The sequence below is a fragment of the Ostrinia furnacalis genome, unplaced genomic scaffold (genome assembly GCF_004193835.3).
Source record: "Ostrinia furnacalis isolate ACB-3 unplaced genomic scaffold, ASM419383v2 OfSCF1862, whole genome shotgun sequence".
NCBI lineage: Eukaryota > Metazoa > Arthropoda > Insecta > Lepidoptera > Crambidae > Ostrinia > Ostrinia furnacalis.
This window is the reverse complement of record NW_021132101.1, coordinates 358,312-382,148: the sequence shown is the minus strand read 5'-3', so window position 1 is coordinate 382,148 and position 23,837 is coordinate 358,312. Positions and strand designations below refer to the sequence as shown.

Below are 23,837 nucleotides of genomic sequence, written 5' to 3'. Positions count from 1 at the left end.
CATCCATATTCACAAACATTACTATGAGGTCTCCCAGTGCGCGTGGACGCACAGGTGTCACACGCGAACCAATCATAGAGCTCTATTCAACGCTGTGCGTTCGATTTGCTGCGTCACTTAAGCAAGCATCGTTTGTGAATACGGGCGTTAGAATCTTAAACACACACACACACATTTCCTGGGACCCTGCCTTACTGGTTACTGGATCATAAAACTGTGTAAAAGTTATAATACCGACTTTGTTAATAAATACTTCGTCACTTTCAGGTCAAATGTAGATCTTAATGCGATGAAAAGAGACAGAGCTATATTAATACTAATTCAATTTATTATAGGCCTACCTTTATGTCGTGGGAAAAAGGGGGAACAGTCAAGAATCACCTTAGCTAACTAGTGAAATAGTTGATGGGAAAGAAACGTGAGAGAGCAGGTTCAATTCCAACCTCAAATAGAGCGTGTCTTTGAAAAAGTTGTAATAAACTTTAGTAATATTTTCCTAGAGATCTTATTTACAAAATTAGAAGTAATCCCTGCAGTACAGACTGGATGTCCGTGGTAAATAAGGACCTTAAAGAGGCCCAAGTAAACAGCGAGACGAGCCAGGAAAGAACCGCCTGGAGACGCATGATGCGGAGGGCCGACCCCAAATAAAATGGGAATGGGCCAGGCAAAGAACAAGAAGTAGTAATCCCTGCAGTAAACTTTTCTTATATCGCAGTGCCAATGAAATAACTGACAATGGTCATGAAATAATTTAATAGAGCAGTGACAATATTTTTTTGTATCCACAACGAGGAAGCTCTTGTCCTGTATCTCACCTGATGGTAAGTGATGATCAGGCCGAAGGTGGAAGCGAACTTCACCAAATATTACCAAAATACCAAATAATATTTTGTGCCCTGCCTGTCTTGGGTTGAACAACAGTGAAAAAACTAACTTCCTATGTGTTTAAACTAAACAGATGCACCTGTCTGCAACGTTGTATCCTATTACATAAACAAAGCCGTCGCGACAATCGATTAATGATGCAGAATTAAGTCCTTTAGCTACAAGGAAATTGAATCGATATCGTGCACAAACAACTGCATATCAAGCTTCACTGTGTACAGTTTACAGTTGTAATAGGGACGATATTGCAACACAAATGTATAGTCTGATGGTGTGGAAAGGACTGTTTACGTTTGGTTTTTGTTGGAGAAGGCACCCCTTTGTAGCGAAATATAGTGTTACATCGATGCTTATTTTTGGAGGGTAACTTGAAAGGCTGGCACGAGTTTTGGAAACTATCAAAACATAGAGGCTTTTAGTCATAGTCATAATGTTTTATTGCATCATATTGGTATATTACAATTAGATCTTAAATACATACAATACAATCCCGAAAACATGAGCCCTGTAAGCCCTTTGGCTTTGGGAAGGTTCTGTCCTTTCTTAATAAACATAAGCATCTCTACATTTTATTTTTTTTTTATTCCAGCAGAAAGTTATTAATTTATTATATCATGATAAATGAATTTCGGGTATATAATCTATTTATTAAATAGAGGCATAACTAGGTTTAGAACTGGGTGCCTGCCTGTAGAAAAAATTTCGATATGAGATTATGATCGTTACATACGTCGCCATTTCTCAAGTGAAATACCAAAACAGCAGATGTACGTGACTCTATCGAATCTAGTCTAGAATTCTTGATGCAGTATTTTCCTAAATCCTAAGATAAAACTATGAATCATCAGTAACCTTGTTTAGAACGATACATTGGTCTAAAACACAGACTATCATTGTTTTTTAAGTCAGTAATTTGGAGACAGTCCAACGTTTCCTGCTATTTAATTATTGGCATTTTCTGTGGAAAAAAAATCTGAAGTGTTGTGTTTATATTTTATAACGCCTTGCGGTTTATTACTTTTTACAAGCTCTTGGCCTGTATCTCACCTGATGGTAAGTGATGATCAGGCCGAAGGTGGAAGCGAGCTTCACCCGGAATCCTCAACCACGGAGGAACTGGCTATCTTACCTCTAACTGCCGGAACACAACAATGCTTGTGCTTGTACCCTCAATTAGGTCTCTAGATCAATAGTTCCCTCACTAGTTATACCCTAAGGGAAGTGAATCGCTTTAAATAGGTCAGTGGGTACATTTAGGGGGTCGGGAATCGGTGTGGTTGCCGGGAAACCAAACTTTTTCCAAAGTGGGAATGAAAATAACAAAGACGTTTTGGGGTGTGTTTCGTGACACGAACACATTAGTAACAGTAATAAATTACCATAAAGGCGAATATATCGGAGAAGATACGTTTTTAGAAACAATATTGTAGTAAGAAATGGGGAAATGTCTTGTCTCTTGCCAAGTGTACCAACACTACATCTTTGATGAGCATTACATTACGCAATCATAAAGTCATAAAGACGACCTAATAAAGGTAGCAGGAAGGCGCTGGATGCAGGCCGCTAGCAACTGTGCGATGTGGAAGTCATTGGGAGGACTATGTTCAGCAGTGTACTTCCTGTGGCTGAAATAATGATGAAGTCATAAAAATCATTAAGTTACTTTCTTCAAAAGGCGCTTTTACACGTCCCAGTATTACCGTAACCCTTACCACTGCTTCGAGACAATGAATGGGCTAGTGCTGAGAAGGAGCGCAAGAAACTAAGTAGCTCAGTAATTATTGCTTTTCTAATTAGCAGCTTTTAAAAGCGACGGACTAGATAACATTGATCTTCAAATCTGACATAGAGCAGACAAACATCATGTAGTTGAGACTTGAAATGAGATCAAGGCCGATAGAGTGATCTATAAAGGACTAAAAATAATTTTATATTCGGCTTTCTACCGTATTATTTTAGACGCGACCTTTGCGAGAGAGTTTATTTTAAGTAATTTCTTTGCTTATGGGACGAACGAACAAGTCTTCCAGTGACTTGGCCCANAGTGACGTACACTAATCTTGGAAGCCGCGCGGGTCAGCTTATATGAGAATTATTGAAGAAATGCTGCCCATCGGCTCAATACAGAGGTTTAAACATAGGTCTGACTCGCGGTCATCATTGTCCGACGCGGCCCGAACGGAAAGTTAAAGTGTCGCCCATCATTGTCCCCCATGGCCCGAACGGAACAGTGCCATTTTTAGGCTGGCAGCGAAGGTGTTAATAAAACATTGAAGGTGGCCCCGTCACTGGAAGAAAAACTTTAGAAATTCAAACCAACGTCTTCGCAACATGATTTAGTTTGTTCAAAGTGAGATATACCTAGTGGTCAACATTGAAATTACAGAAGTTTAAGGCGCGGTTACTCCTGCATTCGTAGGTCACCGAGCTAATGTAGGATTCTAAAGAATTTTTCAAATCTTTCCTCTTTATAATATTAATTAGTAGAAGTAGACAATATTGGACTTACCAGACGGCCGGAACTTCGACACGTCCGGACCACACTTCTCCCTGTTGTAGAACATCTTCTTGCACATGATCCATGGCCCGAAGTAGCCTTGCTCGAAGCTGGGGTTCTCCACTGGAAAAGGAAATTTCATGTTAACATCAAGTGACCAACTTGCAACCTTATTAATATAGTGATAGGGTCTTGAATGGAATAAGGTGACTAATTTGGTAAGGTTGTAAGTTGTAAGACCTTTGCTCAAGAGCAGGCAAGGCGTGATATTCAGTGATTTCACGAAAAACTTTTTCTTCAAAGTAGGTCTTATAAATATTTTTCTTTTTAATATTACGTCATAACAATCGATCACTGGCCATTCTGACCCAACAAAATATGCTAATCGGTCATCAGACCGGAATTTGAAAGCACGTGTTATTTTGCTGGATTGCGTGATTTTATGATTTTGTAAATTGGAATCTTGGACATTAATCATAAGACGGAAAATTGATTTTCTTGAGTAAATAAATAAATAAAAAATAAATAAAGGTTTATATTTTATGCATAACAAAGCAGTTATTTGACCACAATCGCACCTGATGTTAAGTGGGATGGTACATATCTGCCCTGTAAGTGCCTATTCACTCTCGCCTTGAAATTGAATTGTCTTAACTATAAAACTATTTTTCACCAACAAACTAACAAAATACCGATGGCAAAGTTTCCCTAGCATACCATTTCTCACGATAAATCGATAAACGTAGTTATCTAGTTATTTCCCTTGTAACCAAAGGAAGTGAAAACATGGAAAATACTATCATCAAGTTGCAGGTGAAAATGGTTCCATGCAAATGAAGATATACTCAGTAATATTTAACTGTTAGATTAGCACAGATAAACTTTGGAAAGCACTTTCTGTCACCACCACATCCCCATCACCAATACATTGTCGAAAAACTACAAGTAATAAATAAATACAATATCGATCCATAAAATATACAAAACATTTTATACCCATAATTTGACACGACATAATACCACTTTTCTAACATTCTGAATGCAATACATAATAAATTGAGTATTAATTGTAATAAAACATTTAAAACAAGAGTTTAGCGGAAATCGTTAGCGCCAAGATCTCTACGAACTTTAAAATTTACTTATGCTAAGTTGCACCATCTGACTTTGACTTTGACAAACGTAAAAAATCTATCAAACTCCATACAAAACACACCGGTTATCGTTATAATTAATTACGGTCAAAGTTTGGTGGTGCAACTCAGCCTTTGTAATAAATAACAAGCTTTATTATAAAAAAATATTTCATTCAAGTAACTATTTTGTTAAAAAAAACTACCATTCCAGTCCTGATGAATCGACTACAAATAACTCAATACCATTCTACATAATCTTGAATTCGTAATCAATAACGAACAACAAACATGAAGTGGAAATCAAAAATACATTAGGTACTACAGCCAGAACAAACTGGCATTGAATTTAACTGACCTTTCCAGCGACTGACGTAGTAACAGACAATAGTAGGCAGTTGGAATTATTCATGCTCATCTTAGAAATGGATTTTGAGAAAGTTTGTTTGTTACTTCAAACCTATTTACAGAATGGACTTGATTTTGTTTTACAACTTTTTGGTGGATGATACTGGCTAGTTGCAAGTAATTTAAAAATAAATAGATTCTTATTTTGTTTCGAATGTGTACTCATTTTTTATTAACAAATGACTATCGTCTACGTATATTTAAAGATATCGAATTCCAAATTTCGAACGAAAACAGCAAAAATCGTTTTCGAATCCCTATTGGGGCCAATTTGCATGCAAATTGGGAATCGAATGTTTTAAAAATTCGTTTTCTGGGCATGATTATCACAATATTGGAACTTTATCTCATTTGAGAGTATTTATTTGTGACTTAGTTTATTTTAGTTGATTCGTAATCCGTAACTAAGATACATAATTTTTCACTTATCTTGCGTCTGCTTAAGTTTAATATATGCGGGTTTCCGCTTCACGAACGAAGTGAATGAGTCTATTCAATAAAGATTTCTTCGCTTCATCACAACCTAGNTCCACCACACCTAGTCAAGGAAAATATGCATGGAATTACGTCACCGACCTCGGAAAATGAACCTTAAGAGCGTGACATAAGGTGTGAGAACAATCCGATTTTCCTCACATATTGGTAGGTAGTTGCTTGGGGTTTTTCACCATAGATCTATGTCGCGTTACCTAATAGATTAGTATGATGTCGTTGGTTCAGAACGACCTTCGATCTGCCTACTAACTTACGACATTTATGAATGACAATACTTTAATAAATAAACAAGTTCGATAGTTCGTGGGTTTCGTAACAGTTACACAGATGTTACTGGTAGCTACTATAAAGTGAGGTAAGGTATACAAACAAGGCCAAACGTATGTATTTGTATGTCTGTGTCATCCATCCTCATTTTTGAAGTGAAATTCTTTGTAAGAGAATTTCCTACCGACTTAAACTTTACATCATCCTTTCCAACCAAAATGTCTAAGATTTTTCTAATCTGTATAATTGTTTCAATTTTCTTAGTAGGACATAGCAGGCTTGAATCAAATTGGTATACTGAGAGCAAGTTAAGCTTCACTTCAATTGAAACACGTCAAAGTAATGTCAGATGCCTATGGTGAATCAGAGGTTTAGAAGAATATTATGCAAATAAAAGTTTGTCACAGTTGTAATAGCAGTGATTTAGCAACAAAACTATGCAATGTTGTCGTCTGTTCATATTTTTTTCAAACCTATCTGGTTCAGATAAACCAAATAAAGCCCAACTCAAGGTTTGCTCTTCCGGACTTAGATTAGCAAATGGAAAACTAAACCATATCTAGTCTAAAAGAGGCCACGCCAAAAACTCCAAGTGTATTCCTATTATAGCCTGTCTGAACTAAAATTCTAAATGCACGATCGCATAAAATATGCATATAAAAACTTCGCGTGCTTATTAAATGGTGTTAGGATCATCTAAGTTATAGGAATCTCTGATATCCGTTCGTGCAAGATAGTTGATAATTATAGTAATCAAAGAAAATGAGAATGCAGCGAGGTTAAGGGAACCTGACACGTTTCATTATTTAAATGTTTATGTTTACATTTTACAAGTTGATTAAACTATTTCACCGGTTTAACATAATCAGCAGTAAAAGAAGTGCAAATTGAAGTGACTTTGCCATAAGGATGTAAGCATATGACTGCCGGCTGCCGATTCGAGAATAGAGAAAAATTAGTTTAAATCTCACCGACTGCTGGTCGATTTTCGGTGAACCAACTCAACCTAACAAAAGCATTTATCGAATTCAAATTATTTATTTATGCAAGTAATATTTCTCTCCTAAAATGCAGTGCTCGACAGGGTCCATAATTGTATCTTACCTTACCAATAACACCTTTTGTAAACATTATGGAAGCAATAAACTATTGAGTATTGAGACTCCTAAAGAGCACTTTTATATGATGGGGCTAACGGGGATATTACTACCTAGTAGTTTAAAATAGACGTGTTGGAAATGAACGCTAATCCGAGATACGGAAAGCAGACAAAGGATGAGATACCCGAAGGTCTTACTGAAGGTCGAGATGCGCTAAGACATTGTTTTTCAACCTGTGGGTCGCGCGACCCCCTGGGGGGTCACGAAGCCTCTACAGGGGGGTCGCGAGAGGTCGTAAAAACTACCTCAGTAAAAAAACATTAGTTATAAAGACAGATGATGTTGTATGGATTGAAGTATTCGGTCCCTACAAACATCTTTGTAACGGTGCATGCAGCATGCGGCATGATCACTTATGTTAAGGTAGCCGGTTAATGATCATTATAAAAAAATGCATGAAAAAAGCGAATGGTCGGGGGGGTCGCCAAATATTTTTTCATACCAGGGAATCGTGTCATGAAAAAGGTTGAAAACCACTGCGCTAAGAGATCCAGGCTCTCGTCACGACTTCCTGCATGCTAATTGAATTGGTACCGCATCGCGAATTGCCCAGCTAATTGTGTAAGAGCCGACTCTCGCTTGGCCATGTGACGTCGGGAAATTATTGCCACTGTCGGCAATATATCCGGAAATGTCTCTGCTCCAGCCGGGCTGGGATGCGCGGCTGATAAAATCTTATCGATGATTTAGGACGACAAAATGTAGTGGCTTGTCGCGCAAAAATGACAGAATGCCTCGATAAAAGTTCTCATTCTAGGCTTACTGCTTAAATATAAACATTTTGTAGATGTAACAACAGGACTAAATAAATAACAACGGCGCTCTTGTAGCGGAGTTTTGGGCTGACACTTTGTAGGTTTGTTGTCGACACGACAAAAAGAACAGCACTAATTAACCTACGAAATGTTGGAATGCAAAACTAATGGACCCACTGGGAATGCAAAACTAATGGATTTATCTAACTGTAAAAAGGTTTATTTTCAGTCTGTGCTCATAATTGTGAAGTTAACGTTAATCAAAACCAACTATAGTAAATAGAGTTCTCATAATTTTCAACTTAGCCAATCAATGATCCTCATCAACATTATAACACAACTTTCTCTTTACAACTCTAATCCGCTCAATTCAAGTTCAATTGGGAAAATTTTAATAAAGTTAAATGTTGCGACATCATGTCCCATTGATGGTTTTATCAATCGAGATCGAACGCTTGTATCGAGTCGGACAATTAAATAAACCACAAAACGGAAAAAACTCGGTGAAACATTGCTAATCGATGACGCTTAACTATTTATTAAACGATTCACTGTATTCTTAATGCTGTATGAGGTAATCTCAAAAGTTACCGAACTAGTTATGTTAGAAGTATGTATTTACCGTTAGGTCGTTTTAATATTTGAAGTGGAACTAGACTTTCATTATTTGGAATTATATTAAGTGAATAAGTTAAATAACTTCTAACAAATCAAACCGAAATACGTTGAATAACCTCTTGAATCATATCAGTCTATCAATACATCAGTAATACACGCATGCTAACATAATTATATGAATAAATTTGTATCGTTACGTGTTCAAGCCAAAGAAAAATGTAGGTCAAGCCATTCGAAAAACAAAGACAAGAAGTTGGCGATATGTTAACTTAAGATTTCTGTTTCCTTGCCCTTTCATNGATGGGATAACTCTTACCCTACCAATAATACCTTTTGCAAGCATTATGGAAGTAATAATCTATTGAGTATTAAGACTCCCAAAGAGCACTTTTACATGCAGGTGGTTACGGGGATATTACCTACCTAGTAGTTTAAAATAGACGTGTTGGAAATGAACGCTAATCCGACATACGGAAAGCAGACAAAGGCTGGGATATCCGAAGGTCTGACTGAAGGTCGAGATGCGCTAAGAGATCCAGGCTCTCGTCACGACTTCCTGCATGCTAATTGAATTGGTACCGCATCGCGAATTGCCCAGCTAATCGTGTAACGAGCCGACTCTCGCTTGGCCATGTGACGTCGGAAAATTATTGCCACTGTCGGGAAATTATTGCCACTGTCGGCAATATATCCGGAAATGTCTCTGCTCCAGCCGGGCTGGGATGCGCGGCTGATAAAATCTTATCGACGATTTAAGACGACAAAATGTAGTGGCTTGTCGCGCAAAAATGACAGAATGCCTCGATAAAAGTTCTCATTCTAGGCTTACTGCTTAAATATGAACATTTTGTTCATGTAACAACAGCACTAATAAAGGCTTGTCAACGCCAAACTTGTAGAGTTTTGGGCTGACACTGTGTAGGTTTGTTGTCGACACGACAAAAAGAACAGCACTAATTAGAATACATACATTACAGAAAAAAACAAACTAATGGACATGGAATGCAAAACTAATGGATTTATCTAACTGTACAAAGGTTTATTTTCAATCTGTACCCATAATTGCGAAGCTTAATGTATAATAAAAATCAAGTTGTCATAATTTTTCAACTTAGCCAATAAACGAACCTCAACATTTGAACACAACTTTCTCTTTACAACTCTAATCCGCTCAATTCAAGTTCAATTGGGAAAATTTGAATAAAGTTAAATGTTGCGACATCACGTTCATCACCCATTGATGGTTTTAACAATCGAGATTGAACGCTTGTATTGAGTCAGACAATTAAATAAACCACAAAACGGAAAAAACTCGGTGAAACATTGCTAATCGATGACGCTTAACTATTTATTAAACGATTCACTGTATTCTTAAATCTTAATGCTGCATGAGGTAATCTCAAAAAGTTACCGAACTAGTTATGTTAGAAGTATGTATTTACCGTTAGGTCGTTTTAATATTTTGAAGTGGAACTAGACTTTCATTATTTTGAAATTATATTAAGTGAATATGTTAATTATAACTAGTGTCCGACCGAATATGGATTTTCAGCCGAAAACGGAAACGAAAACGAAGCTTCGGCTGCAGTCTCATTTTCGGCCGAAAACGAAAACGAAAACGAAAATGACCTTCACAACTCTCAAATTTCAATCTGAAATTACCTATGTAAAATCTTTGAAAACCGTTATAGATGACCCACGCTGAACTGTCCCGCCAAACTCAATGACAGGGGGGCGCTACCATCGTTCAACTTTATGGTTTCCAACATGGCAAAAATCGGAACCAGCGATTCGGTATTGACGGTGGCGCCCCGCTGTCAATGTCATCGATAGGACAGTTCAGTATTTTGGAACTATACCGTTTTGACCAAAAACATAATGACGTTTGACAGTTGTTTTTGATAAGGATTGATTAAAGAAAACCGGCATTAAAACACAAAAAATTGAATTATGAATTCTTAATAGAATATTATTTCCGGTGTATATTGAAATATTGGGAAGTGAAGAAGAAATAAAGGGTGTCCAGTGGGAATTTTTCAACTTCAAAAATGATTAATACAAATAAATTAATTATTTTTTATTATTTATTACTAATGCAAACTGGAGTTTAACAATGCGGATTTATTTTTTTATAGGCAATGTCTTTTAAATGATGCCCGTTTTACTATAGCCACTCTCACAGCCGGACCCTTACAATTGCAACTATGCGAGAGCAAATCGCGCTAATAATTTTCCTGCAACTTCACGGCGGATATTTTCTTACAGAACCTGAATTATTTAAGGATTATTTGCTGTAAACTTTTGACTTGAGATATCCCCACAAGAAAAAGTCGCATGGTGTGAGATCTGGTGACCGAGGCGGCTAGAAAAAATAGTCCTCAGTGTCTCCATTGAGGTACTCTCCGTGTGTGGTGAGACACCTTGCTGAAATAGTAGTAGGCCGGGATGCAGTTGCAGTTGTGGTATCAGATATTCATCGATCATTCGACAATAAATTTAAAATACTTATTGCTCAACTGCGAACGCTCTGTAGGCTCCAGACCAGTGACTCATGGCGTATTTCAAATCCGCATTAGACTCTATTTTAAAACAATTAAACTTAATGAAAACTCTTTGGTTTTATTTGTATTCAATTTTGAACTTGGAAAATTTTCGCTGGACACCCTTTACAACGTAACCTCACTTCAAAACTTCAAAAGAGTGTGACAATACCGCTTCCATTCAAGTCTGATTGGAACCATTAGTGCATCAGATTCACTCCCGAAGATATCGGAACGATAAACGTCCCCATCTTATTCACGTATTTTTGATATTCGGTTTGGCCGAAGCTTCGGCTGGTTTTTGGCCGAAAACGAAAATATGGCCGAATGACCATTTTTTGGCCGAAAATGGCCGAAAACGAAAACGAAAACGAATATTCGGTCGGTCACTAATTATAACTGCTTACAAATCAAACCGAAATACGTTGAATAACCTCTTGAATCATATCAGTCTATCAATACAACAGTAATGCACGCATGAACATAATGAATTGAATTTGTATTGTTACGTGTTAACACCATAGAAAAATGTAGGTCAAGCCATTCGAAAAACAAAGACAAGAAGTTGGCGATATGTTAACTTTTTCTGTCCTGCCCTTTCACAGTTCTGTGTCTTAGGGCATGATAAATGTACTTCCAACAACGGCTGTGTTCTAAACTCTTTACAGCAGTCCTCATTAACACCTCTCTAATGACGAAATGAGTCACGCCACTGTACTGTCAATTGACTTCTTGATGACCAATGATCTCCTGGCTCACACATGATGATCAATCATATTACTGGGTCGACCACGAAAAAATATGAATGACGCGTTTTGCCGTGTAGCTAGATGATATTTTGGTATTTTCCCAGGAATATTAGAAGCAATAACATCATGAATATGAATAGTAGAGTTTTGAAAGACTCGGGATCCAAAAAAGGGATGTCTCCAATGGAACAAGCCCTAAGACTTCGAATTCTACATTCAAAATCAAAAATCAAAATCAAAAATATTTATTCAGTTTAGACCACAAGTGGCACTTATGAACGTCAAAATGTTATTTACATAAAAAAAGAAAAGGTAGCCCTTATGGGGCACTTTACATGTCTCCTTATCTTTTGGGCCCTACCAGCGCTTCGAGACAAACATATGGCAATTGCTGAGAAGAAACGTCGGAACAAACTCAGTCACTCACTCACTCATCATTTAAGATGCGCTTTGCATATAGGTAGTAAATTCTGTCCATCAATTCTTCCTTCTCAAGAAAACGGTTTTCCATCTCGGGATGGGATTAAATGACTCCCTTTGCATACCCACAGGCTATCGAAAAGACAAATAAATTCTGAATGCATTCGTGACTGCCGCAGCATTGCAGATTGCTGCATTTTACCGACCCATGGCCGTCCGTAGTGTTAAATCATTAAGCACCGCAGAACAGTAAGTCATAAACTATGCAACGATAAATTTTACGATTGTAGGCAGTCCTAAGTTGTTAACCGATAGCCTAGATATAGGTAATGTTTCTTTTCCCTACGACTTAACTGATAGCACGCTGTACTTTCTAAACCAATCTAAAGCAAAAATCAATTTTCTATAAGAACTGGGTTTTGCGATAGCAATGATGTTGAAAACCCATTAGAGCTGATTGCCTTTTGTTTTGCCTTCTCCTGGTTTATTACTTTAAAAAATTAATCTGGAAGGATATTTTTAGATGTAAGTTTAACTTTTAAATTAAACCCAATGCCGATGACGAGTAAAGCTACGAAATTATGAGGTCGAACTGTTAAAGGCCGACGTTTTTTGCTCTGCCAAGATGCATTCCTAAAGGCTAAAGATCTGTTAATTTTACAAGTACAAAAACAATGCACAACAGATAGCGTTACAAAATTAACTGTTAATGAATCGCCGAAGCTGACACTTCATTTAGCATCAATGTCACGGACAATGAAGACATTGAAGAGTCCGAAGACAAATCGTTAACAAAAACAAGGGAAGAAAAACGGCTCTTTCTCAAGACCTTCAACCGAGTATTGGCATTCGAGGTCGTTGGCTGTCAGTCGAAAAATAGCATTATCATGCCTGACCATTGATGGAACGCGATACGCGAGACAAACCTCAACAACAGTTATTCTATTGTAGCTTGCACATCACATCACTTTTGTCTATTTTTTGGAGCGTTGCTTTAGAGATCAAACCGGATTGAATAATGGTAGTCATTTATATGAAAGAAAACAACGCTCGACATTTTATTTTGCATTGGATTCAAATGTAAGGATGAAAGCTTGTATTGGAACCATACAAAGTCGGCCGAATTATCTCTTAATGCCATGGCCGTATGCAAATCGAAAAGAGAACTGTGAGATCGAATAGATATTTTTAATTCATGAAAAATATCGAGGCATTATTTGATAAGATTTTAATATTCTGTACGGATAAAGTTGAATGCTCGATGTATGGGTTTAAAAATACAGTCCATAACAGCGCCTGTGCATCTCCCACAAGTTTTGTCACAAAGGTCTCGGAGGTCATCGACCCGTTTGGCAGGCGTGCCACATTTTTAAATGCACTGTGGGTTTATAGCGCTTGTAAGTGTCTTATAAAGCCTACAAGTATGATCATTAGAGGTTAACATAGTAATGAGTTTGTAAGGTTATCGTAATTAGCATTAATTAACAGACAATCAGAGTCGTTGAGAGTTAATAAAGAGGAATTAGGCAGGCATTAGAAAATGTTGCTCTATAAATCATTCCAGCAATTAAGTAAATTCTTGAGAGTTGCGATAGCTTTTTTGACACTACATTCACGTTTTTTCCGCACCAGGTTGAACGATCTCTACATTTCTGCAAGAGACAGTTTTGTCGCGATTTTTTTACTTCTGAATAGATTTCGCTGTTGCCAAGAGCGTACATTGAACTGATTCGTTATTAAGAGTATTGATGCAATGCCCTATCTCCGTGATCTAACGAGAAGGGACTTAGAAAGGCAGGTAACAGTACACCATCGCGGTTTGTCCCACTTCGCTTGCGCCGGCGCAGCCTAGGGAGTGCAACTTCCGTTGCGATAGGGTCCGGTTTTTTTAAACATTATTACGTGTTTACGGTTACCGTGTCAAACTTTGAGGTATTGAGCGCGTTTGCTAATGAATCTTCCATTGGTTCTTCATTAATAAGTTACATGCGTGTTGAACAATAGTTTAATTAAAGTGACGTGGAAATGACACTTTTAACAACTACTCAACGTGTGTGTAACTTTTAATAGTACCTAAGGCAGTAATAAAATTTTAAGAATGTTTTTATAATTTAATAAGGACCTAATAAAAAGGCAATTAGAGAAATTAAGCGACTTAATGAGCAGAGCAGGTCGCAGTTATGCGATCGGTTAGTGACTATAATTGATCAATTTTAATTAAGTTACCTAATTATTTCGATAAGCCAATTTCAATTGCATAATGAAGCTCTTGAACGAAAAATGCTATAATAGGTATTAATATTAAGTTACAAGACACAAATAAAATAATGAATCATAATCAATCAAAAATCATCAAAGATAACCCATTTTCTTCATTACACCACAGTTGACAATCATTGGTTAGTTAAGTTACATAATAATACAAAAAGCTACAATAAATAAATATTCTAACGATAAACCCTTCACCAAAAATAAGTCACGTATTTAATTCTATTACCACCACCGTTATTTGGATTCTAAGATGGTACTCACAGTAGTACGACTGCATAGAGATTTGTAAGTTGGAATCATCTGAAAAAACGGTGCATTGCTATTTCTATTTGGTTTTATACTAAGGTTTGTGCGGACAGAATTGCTGGTTCAGTAAGAAAGAATTTTGTACAGAAAATTAGAAACCTGGTAAAAAAGAAAAATCAATCTACGATTAAGTTTTTTTGGTCAAAAGTTTTATAATCTCGACTTTTTTCAATGAAGATTTTCTTTTTCTTATTACCCGATTTTGATTAATTGAATTGCAAATAGATCAAATCCCTTATTCATAAAAACTTAATGCTTTACTTTTGTTGAAAGTTAAATTTACTCTAATGAAAAGAACAAAATATAGTGTTTCATTCTAATTTATAGGACTGTTTATTTTTAGTCCCAAAAAAACTTTACAAAACTTAAAGTAAACTGTGAAGTTTTTATGAAAAAGGGAACAGCTGGTGTTTGTTTCTGAAAGATATTATTTTAATTTTAAAAGGTATTTGATGTTACTAATCTAATTACATTTAATAAATTAACAGGTTCTGGGAACTGTACACTAATTTACACTTAGTATGTAAAACCGTATGTAAATTATACTCACAGCTGAAAAAATACCCCCAATTTGGGAGTCCGACTGCGACAGCTCCAACGATGAAGCAAATGAAGCCGAAAATCACTATGAATATGGAATATACGGCCTTGTTGCAGGCCATGGCTGCATGACTCCGACAACTGTGTGGTTGGGCATCAGGAACGGCTGATCGTTGTCCGGTGAAGCCGTGATTGCGTTCCAGCCATCTGTAGGAAGGTTTTCCTTGTTAGTTACGTCAAGACAATGTCTTTNCAAATATCTTTGAGTATCTTTTATAGTTATCACGTATAAGCAGTATTTAGGGGGTGCTCAATACTTTTGGCCAAGGCTGTATATTTTATTTAAGGACCTATGCCTGAATAGATTAGTAATATTAATTTTAGGAAGTTAATGTAATTTCTACACTTATTAAAAACTTTTATGACAGAATTTATTAAGAATTCAAACTTTTCATTCAACTAAATAAGTTGGTATGTAACTTTACCATAAGTCTGTCTCTCTAGGATTTTTTGTGAATAACCATTTATACAGAAAGCCTGAATGATTTGTCTGTGACACTCTAATACCATGTAAATCAAAATCCCATTCAAATGATTGTATTGATAACCACAAACATGTTAAAGTGATGGGGTTTTAAAAGGGTTTATAGAAGTAAAGTGCTTGGGTAACTGAATAATATACCTACCTAGTATAGTTCATGTAAACACATTTTAATAAAGTTCTCGTTACAGGAAAAGGAATATGTAATGCCAAAATTTTCATAAATATATTTATTAAAATTTGTAGTTTAGCATGTTTTAGGTCGCGTTATAGTTTGACTGATCAATTCTATCACGTTGTTTTACGAACTTAATGCCGTACAAAGTCATTATAAAGTTATTAACTCACTAAAACCGGTCTCAGGCCAACCGTATGCAACCGCAGTGGAATGCCAAATCAAAACATTCGCATGGATACGAACGCAAACTTTGTTGTCAAAATAATCTTATTGGAAACTCTTTTCCAACAGAAATCTTACTGGGGACCTCACACAACTATAAACCGTGGTAATTGAAGCATAGAGCGCACAAAGGCTGAAAACAGTTAGCATAGATGGTACTTTTTACTCACGTTTACTTCACTGGGACTTGTAGAAAACACGGAATATCACTCAAATAATGCAAACACAAACGATTGAATTAATCAACTTCTTTTACAGTTTCTCAACATCTCTTTTGCACACAAACTTATTGCAACAAACAAAACACCTATTTTCATGTGAATGCACAAAAGTTCACTCACGATTCGAAATTTGAACCACGACACACCTTGGAAATCACAACTGTACCGTAGTATCTTCAAAGTACGGTTTTTAATTTCCTAAATTAAACTGTGCGGAATAACTAACTGTAACTATTGAGATTTTAATCTACGTGAGAAAACATGAATAACAATTTTATAAAAACTACGGCTCGATTACGCTATTGCCGCGCGCGATGTGAATGTGATCGGTACGGAAACTGGTTTTTTGATTTCAATTTTGGGTTGAGCGGGCTTCGTGCAAACACTTCACTTTTAACTACCGACCAAGTTAATTATATCTTTCTCGCTCGCTCCCGTGCCTACTAGTTGCAGATGACAACTGCGACGAAAGGGACAAAGTACTTGCATAGGGGAGCCAACCAACTTTCCACGTCTTGTCTCTATAAAAAATTGTTTCTTTTAGATTTTTATGAACGGTTTAATGAAAATTGGAAACAAATGATTGTGCTTTTGTTTTAAATATTGAATTTTCCAGTTATTTTCCACAATTTAACCACAAAGTGTATCATTTCATTTCTGAACGAAAAACGTTTCGTTCACCCCAATTTGACATGCCAACCAGAGCCCCGATTACGGTAACTTTTAACGTCTACAATCCAGACGCGTTTCTGATTCTGCAATACGATTGGTCAAAACAGCTGACGTACGATGTTGAACGACCAATCGTATCGCAGAATCGAGAAGCGTGTCTGGATTGTTGACGTTAAAAATTACCGTAATCGGGGCTCTGTGCCAACCTCTTTCAAAAAGTTTTTTTTTTAACCAAATAAAAGCGCAGTCGCGAGGGTTCATGGGGATTATGAGTTGAAATTAAAACTTATTGGAAAATTAATAGATAGTTATTATGTATAGAACACACTGTATTGTACACCACACAAGACAAGAAAAGAAATAAAAAAGAAACACCGCACAATTTGGGCGGTCTTATCCTCTTGAAGTATGTCTCTTTTTTTTGGTCTTATCGCAATTAAGTGATCTCTTCCAGACAACCTGGAGGCTAGGGGTCAGTTGTTTAGAATAGGTAAAATAATGTCTGCTGCTAGAATAATAAATTATAAACTTTTAGGTTTATCACAGAAGCGTAACCTTTCGTGCGTAAATTAAATAAGGGATGATAAGTACAATACCTTTTTTTATAAAATTACGATTTGCTTTTGTTTATATTTTTATCCAAATAATTTCTATTGTCGCTGTTGCTAGGTTCATAAATCACTGAATAAAGAGTGAACCTTCTCTATCAAAACGTGCCTGAACTGTGATAAATGAACATTAGGGTAATAAGTAAAAGCCTATTTTAGTATAAAACAAGTTTTATGTAAAAGGTTCATAAGAAAAGATTAAACTTTTGCGCGGTTGATATTTGTTACATGCGATACGAGGTCATTCTATTTTAAACCTATCCCTACGCTTTAAAGCTGTCTAGTTGGAAGCTCTTGTACGAAATCATTTATTGAAGTTTTCTTTGGTTAATTTTATATTTATTGTGACTTTAATGTTCTGAATTGGTTTCTCAGTTCTAATTTTACAAAGGCGTAATGTTTATGTCGATATTAAAAGAATTAGTTCGGAGAGAAGACTGAGAATGGCTAATCAGACTGCGAATTACTGTTTGATTACGTTATTGTTCGTTTTGTTTAGTGCGATCGCGTGTAAGTTTATTTATCATCTGTTAAATTATGATATTTANACGTCACGGCTGCCAGGTGCGCAGTTAACTCCATTAGGTGGTAATACCTACCTTTCTACATTATACTTTACATCAACTTATATTTTTTTCTTCAGACAGTCAAGATAAAGATTCTGAGGATGGAGGAACCAGTAAGTTTTCAGCGATTAAATTAAATTACGTAGTATAAAAAGTAGTTTCAAGGATAGATTTGCATTATTTTAACTATTTATTTTAATGAACATTTAACTTTTTACAGTTGCCGGAGGAGGTACCATGTCAAGTAAGGCAATCATAAAATATATAACTAAGTATGGCGATCAAAAAAGTAGGTATAACCAAAAAGTTAACTATGGGTACAAGTACAACAAACATTAACACCACGACCCTTACGCTTGCCACCTATAAGCAACCTTTCGCGGGTTCGATTCCCACCTTAGGCACATTAGTTTCAGATGCAATTTTAAGAGTTGATAGAATTTTTAATAATTTTTAAGAACTAAGTAACTAGTAAGTAAACAAAAATATTTTTTATTTCAGATAAAATACGACTTGAATCCGAGAAAATTTTCAACTCGATCATGATATCGGTGATATTATTTATTACTTGCTGTGCTGTTTGCGTTGTAGCAGCGTGCTGCTACTGTTGCAGAATTAGTTACAGGTAAGTATTTTTTTAACAAGTAAGAGCTAGGCGTACACCGTTGATTTTTCGTCGGCCGATAGTTTAGTCGGGCAGTTGATCAATATGGGATTGTATGGGAGTGCGCACACTATGCCGATTCGATTTGGCCGATTCTTCATACAATTTAAAATCGGGCACAACTATCGGCCAACTAAAAATCATCGGTGTGCGCCTACTCTTAATATGACTTGAAGTATACCCAAGACGAGCTAAGATTTCTGATTGATTCTTTTGTTTCAGTGATTATGCGCTGAAAAAGGACGTTAAGGCGTTGGCGAATAAGTTAAATAGAGATGGAAAATTACGTAAGATTTCAAGAAAGCAACCGCAGACGCAAGCTAATCAAAGCTGCAATATTGTATGTGAAGATGCTGGTGTGTTTGTGGTCTAATGTTTTGTTCTTCAAATTAAAGTTATAACATAACAGAAATGATTCTAATAAATACCCCTTTTATACTTTCACGTTTATTCTTTTCCAACATGTAGGTATGGCCCATAATAATTATGGATATTGAGATTTATTACGATGAGCGAGAATGAAATTATATTTTTCAAAAATACATGAAATATGGTTATGGCCACACATTTTTTCAATATAATATTATCTTCTCCTTTGACCGGTGTACTCGAAGTGTGGAAAACTTTGACGCTTGATTTCCAAACGAGAGCTGAAATGTCATTTCTTTTTAACTAATCAGATGTATGACAGTTAGCAACTCTGAACGCCTATTGGTCGGATATTTATGATTATAAGATTGTGTTCGCGCTCGCATGAATTCGGTAAAAATTTAAACACACTTCTCGGGTTATAATAACGTTATAGAATTAAAAAAAAAATGACATTTATTACATGCAGCATAATACAGCAACATTAAGGTAGGCAGGTACATATTATTGAGATTTATAGGATCCGGGTGAAATTACAAGGTTCTAACTAACCAAGTAAGTAAGTGTGTTTGTTACTCTTATGAAGCAAACTTTTTATCCTTTTTGCAGATGCAGTTCCTCATGATGAAAACAACAAAGTACGATCATATTTCCTATTATTATTTACTGTTACTTACTAGAGTAAATCTTTTATTATGTGTATTATTTCATGTTTTAGACTGCAGCATTTAAATGTGACGAGAATGGTGACTGTCCATCCAGTTCTACGGATTGTCATGAAATATGTGGCTGCGACAGGTCTGGGTTCATGTATGTATTGCTTGGAATTGCTACTACACCTTAGTTACCTACACAGAACGAACATACAGATAACCGATTTTTTAATTCAATATTTAATGGACGTAGTAAAGTCTTTTAAACAGGGGTCCAGAAGTTCATGTTGACTCTTCAATGAAAACGATGGATTATTTTGTCAAATGAATATATTTCACATTTAAACTTTCCGTCCACAGAACTTTTGGCCACGAAAGTTTCGCACACAAGCATTGCGTGCTACTTTCAGGCTCATGTTTTTACGGGCTAGAGATTGGCAGGGGTTCTGAACTGATGGGATGCTACCAAAACGTATTATCTACACATTCCTGGCCTGAATGACTTTTAAAGACTAATATAATTTAATTATGATATGTAGTCTAGCTAGAAGACTTAAAGTAGGGAGATAATGCTACCGGGAGGGACTGTGGTAGTGAAGGCTTTGTCCGGGATCCCACGGGCCCACAGTTCCTTCCCACTTAAGGCGAATGACGGAGCACCATGGTCTTTTTAGTCTGTGGGTATGCCTTGATCCTTCTGACTTATTGAGCCCCACGTAACCTACCCTGTTCCCGCAGGGTAGGTATGCAATTCAATGCATTTTTTCCCCGAAAAAAAAAGGAGGAAAATGCTACCTCTACATGATATCATAGAGTGATCTTGAATAAATAGACTTCGATTGGCTTTGATTGCTTATTATGTCAGACTTCTTACACTTAAGTACACAATTAGGTACATACTTTCACGAGATAATACTCAAATCCAATCAAATTGTTATTCACATTTTGCTTTGCAGGGCGATACAATACAACGAAACTACAAAGACGTGTGTTGTAAGTTTCAGACATCTGATGATCGCTGAAATAAAAATATATGGTGAGTTCATTTAACTTTACATACAGATGATCACAAACTGATCCTAAACAGAATCCATTCAGTTTCTTAGTAGCTCAACCTGTACAATTCGATCGAGTTAACTGCGCACCTCGCTGAAATGCGACTCGCATTCACCTCCCCACGGTCAAACTCTGTTCGTACCACGATATGACGTCACGGCTGCCAGGTGCGCAGTTAACTCCATTAGGTGGTAATACCTACCTTTCTACATTATACTTTACATCAACTTATATTTTTTTCTTCAGACAGCCAAGATAAAGATTCGGAGGATGGAGGAACCAGTAAGTTTTCAGCGATTAAAGTAGTTTCAAGGATAGATTTGCATTATTTTTACTATTTATTTTAATGAACATTTAACTTTTTACAGTTGCCGGAGGAGGTACCATGTCAAGTAAGGCTATCATTATTTAACAATCGCCATTGTAAATAAAAGTAGGTACAATACATTATCATTACGACCTTAAGCATAGCCTTAAGATTGTCACCTTAGGCTACCTTTCGTGGGTTCGATTCCTTAGGCAGTTTAGTTTGAGATGCAACTCTTAACGCTAGAAATAATAATTTTACGAACTAAAATATTTTTTGTTTCAGATAAAATACGACTCGAATCCGAGAAAATTTTCAACTCGATCATGATATCGGTGATATTATTTATTACTTGCTGTGCTGTTTGCGTTGTAGCAGCGTGTTGCTACTGTTGCAGAATTAGTTACAGGCAAGTAATTTAGTATTTTTTTAACAAGTTAATATGACTTGAAGTATACCTATTTATAGTAAGTATAGAGATTTAAGATTTCTGATTGATTCTTTTGTTTCAGTGATTATGCGCTGAAAAAGGACGTAAAGGCGTTGGCGAATAAATTAAATAGAGATGGAAAATTACGTAAGATTTCAAGAAAGCAACCGCAGACGCAAGCTAATCAAAGCTGCAATATTGTATGTGAAGATGCTGGTGTGTTTGTGGTCTAATGTTTTTTTCTTCAAATTAAAGTTATAACATAAATGATTCTAATAAATACCCCTTTAATACTTTCACGTTTATTCTTTTCCAACATATATGGCCCATAATGGATGTTGAAGTTTATTACTATGAGTAAGAATGAAAATGAAATTATATTTTTTTTAAATACACGTAATATGGTTATGGCCACATATTTTTTTCAATATAATATTATCTTCTCCTTTGACCGTTGTACTCGAAGTGGAAAACTTTGACTCTTGATTTCCGAACGAGCGCTGAAATGTCATTTCTTTTTAGCCAACCAATCAGGGTGTATGACAGTCAGCAACTCTGAAAGCCTATTGGTCAAAAACAACGTAAATAAATATTTTCAGCTTTCAGGAGAGTTTCCGCGGCACACTGGACTTTAATTTTCCCAATATTTTCATTCATGACGCTTTTTGACAGCTTGAAATCAGAATCGTAAATAAATTTGTATTTACTACAAATCTGGACAAACTGAAGACGATAAAGTGAAAATAAACTAGCTTATTTCTGATGTTTACATTTACGAAAATCTAATTACATGTAAGTCTTCGTTTTCTCATGTATTTTGGAATAAACATGATTATTGATTGAGTGTGTTTATGAAGGCGCAATTTTATTAATTACAGCGATAAAGTTACTTGTGTTGGCGGCTACAGACTGACAAAATGCTGGAAATGAGCTTGATGGACATGGTCCTCGCTACATTAGGTGTTTTGATCACAATGGCTATGATTTGCTGTTTATGCTGCATGTGTATGAAGTTTAGGTAAGTTGTTATTTATTTCCGGACTAAACCATCCATAATAAAGTATTATTTCTTTCTATGGTTCGTTCGTTCGTTCGTTTCAGCCGAAAGACGTCCACTGCTGGAATAAGGCCTCCCCAAGGATTTCCACAAAGACCGGTCCTGCGCCGCTCGGATGCGAGCACCAGGCACCTCCAGCGACCTTCACCAGATCGTCGGTCCACCTAGTGGGCCACCTTTTCATGGTTATTTAATCCTATTCTTAATTGTCTGAAATGATGGTTTATAATATTTTATTAATGAATTTTGATTTGGTATGTGGTCAATGAATGAAAGGTAACAGGATCTCATCCATTAGTTTCTAGGGTTAAATAATACAGTCTCTCAGTCTGTGTGGAAGCCTATATCCTTATTTTATTTAGAAAAGATACCGTTTTTAAGTGTGATTCTATTTCAAATTTCAGTGACTTGAAAATGAAGTGCTATCTAATGGAGCTTGCAAGGAAAAAGGGCATCCAGGTAGATCTAGACAACTTACACGAAAAACCTCATTGCCGGTCGCCGCACGCTAACGAAAATTGCACCATCATGGTACCTGACGTCGGTATAATTCTTTAGCTCTCACTATTATTATTAACTAAAGACTTTTCATTTAAATGTTATGCTAAGTATTGTTATTTTTAGGTAAAAAAAGATCTGTTGGTCTTCANGGTCTTTGCGTTGTGGATTATTCACAATTTTTATATTATTACAATCTTGTTTACATGCCAAAGATTATAGAAATTTATGTTTAACTATTTAAAAGTATTGATTTAAGAAAAAGTAAGATCTGTGGGAGTCTTTGCCTTGTTGATCAGTATTCATAATTATATGAAACCTGTTCATAAAATGCTGTAGCATTCTGTGTGATACGTATTGGGAATTGATCTCTATTGTAATGTGCATTTAATGATATACTTGAACGTATATCGTCTAAATAGGTTGTTAATGAGTCTGTGACCTTTAGGTAAAATGTTTTTCCTAATAAAGCTTGATAAACAGACTCAGTGTGATTTAAACGTAAAATGAGAGTGACTTTAACATCATGTAAATGTCTTTTTCTTAAATCTGAGGTCAAATATAAGCAGCTTATATAGAAAAAAGTCCTATGTAGTACATATCTGAGGTGCTAGAGATATGAGCAGTAACTCCAAAATTTTGCTTTTAAAAAAAATCCTGTCAGCTTATTTGAAATATCACATAAGCTCATTGGTATTATAGTACCTGGATGCAAGCGGCGCAGGACCGGTCTTTGTGGAAATCCTTG

The 23,837-nt window shown here is 36.1% G+C and overlaps 2 protein-coding genes across 5 annotated transcripts in view; one reads left to right on the top strand and one right to left on the bottom strand.

Annotated features, from left to right (window-relative positions):
• LOC114353926 (uncharacterized) overlaps positions 1–16,556 on the bottom strand; it is a 42,735-nt gene extending 26,179 nt beyond the window's left edge. For 2 of the 3 annotated variants that reach the window (XM_028306110.1, XM_028306111.1), the window contains exons 1-4: positions 16,159–16,556; positions 15,058–15,254; positions 14,463–14,501; positions 3,398–3,508 (exon numbers count right to left, since the gene is read on the bottom strand). In XM_028306110.1, coding sequence (XP_028161911.1) covers positions 3,398–3,508; positions 14,463–14,501; positions 15,058–15,169 — 262 coding nt within the window. In that variant the 5' untranslated portion in view covers positions 15,170–15,254; positions 16,159–16,556. The remainder of the gene's footprint in view (positions 1–3,397; positions 3,509–14,462; positions 14,502–15,057; positions 15,255–16,158) is intronic. The other variant, XM_028306112.1, reaches the window with a different exon arrangement.
• Positions 16,557–17,763: 1,207 nt separating this feature from the next.
• Positions 17,764–21,820, top strand: LOC114353937 (uncharacterized). 2 transcript variants are annotated; one of them, XM_028306128.1, is made up of 8 exons: positions 17,764–17,999; positions 19,698–19,726; positions 19,807–19,886; positions 20,698–20,777; positions 21,044–21,079; positions 21,166–21,189; positions 21,390–21,513; positions 21,617–21,820. In XM_028306128.1, exons 1-8 carry the CDS (start codon positions 17,933–17,935, stop codon positions 21,765–21,767), a joined length of 591 nt encoding a protein of 196 aa, XP_028161929.1. In that variant the 5' UTR covers positions 17,764–17,932; the 3' UTR covers positions 21,768–21,820. The 2 variants fall into 2 exon arrangements, with proteins under 2 accessions (XP_028161929.1, XP_028161928.1); XM_028306127.1 differs by having other exon boundaries at positions 19,807–19,898.
• Positions 21,821–23,837: the final 2,017 nt, after the last annotated feature.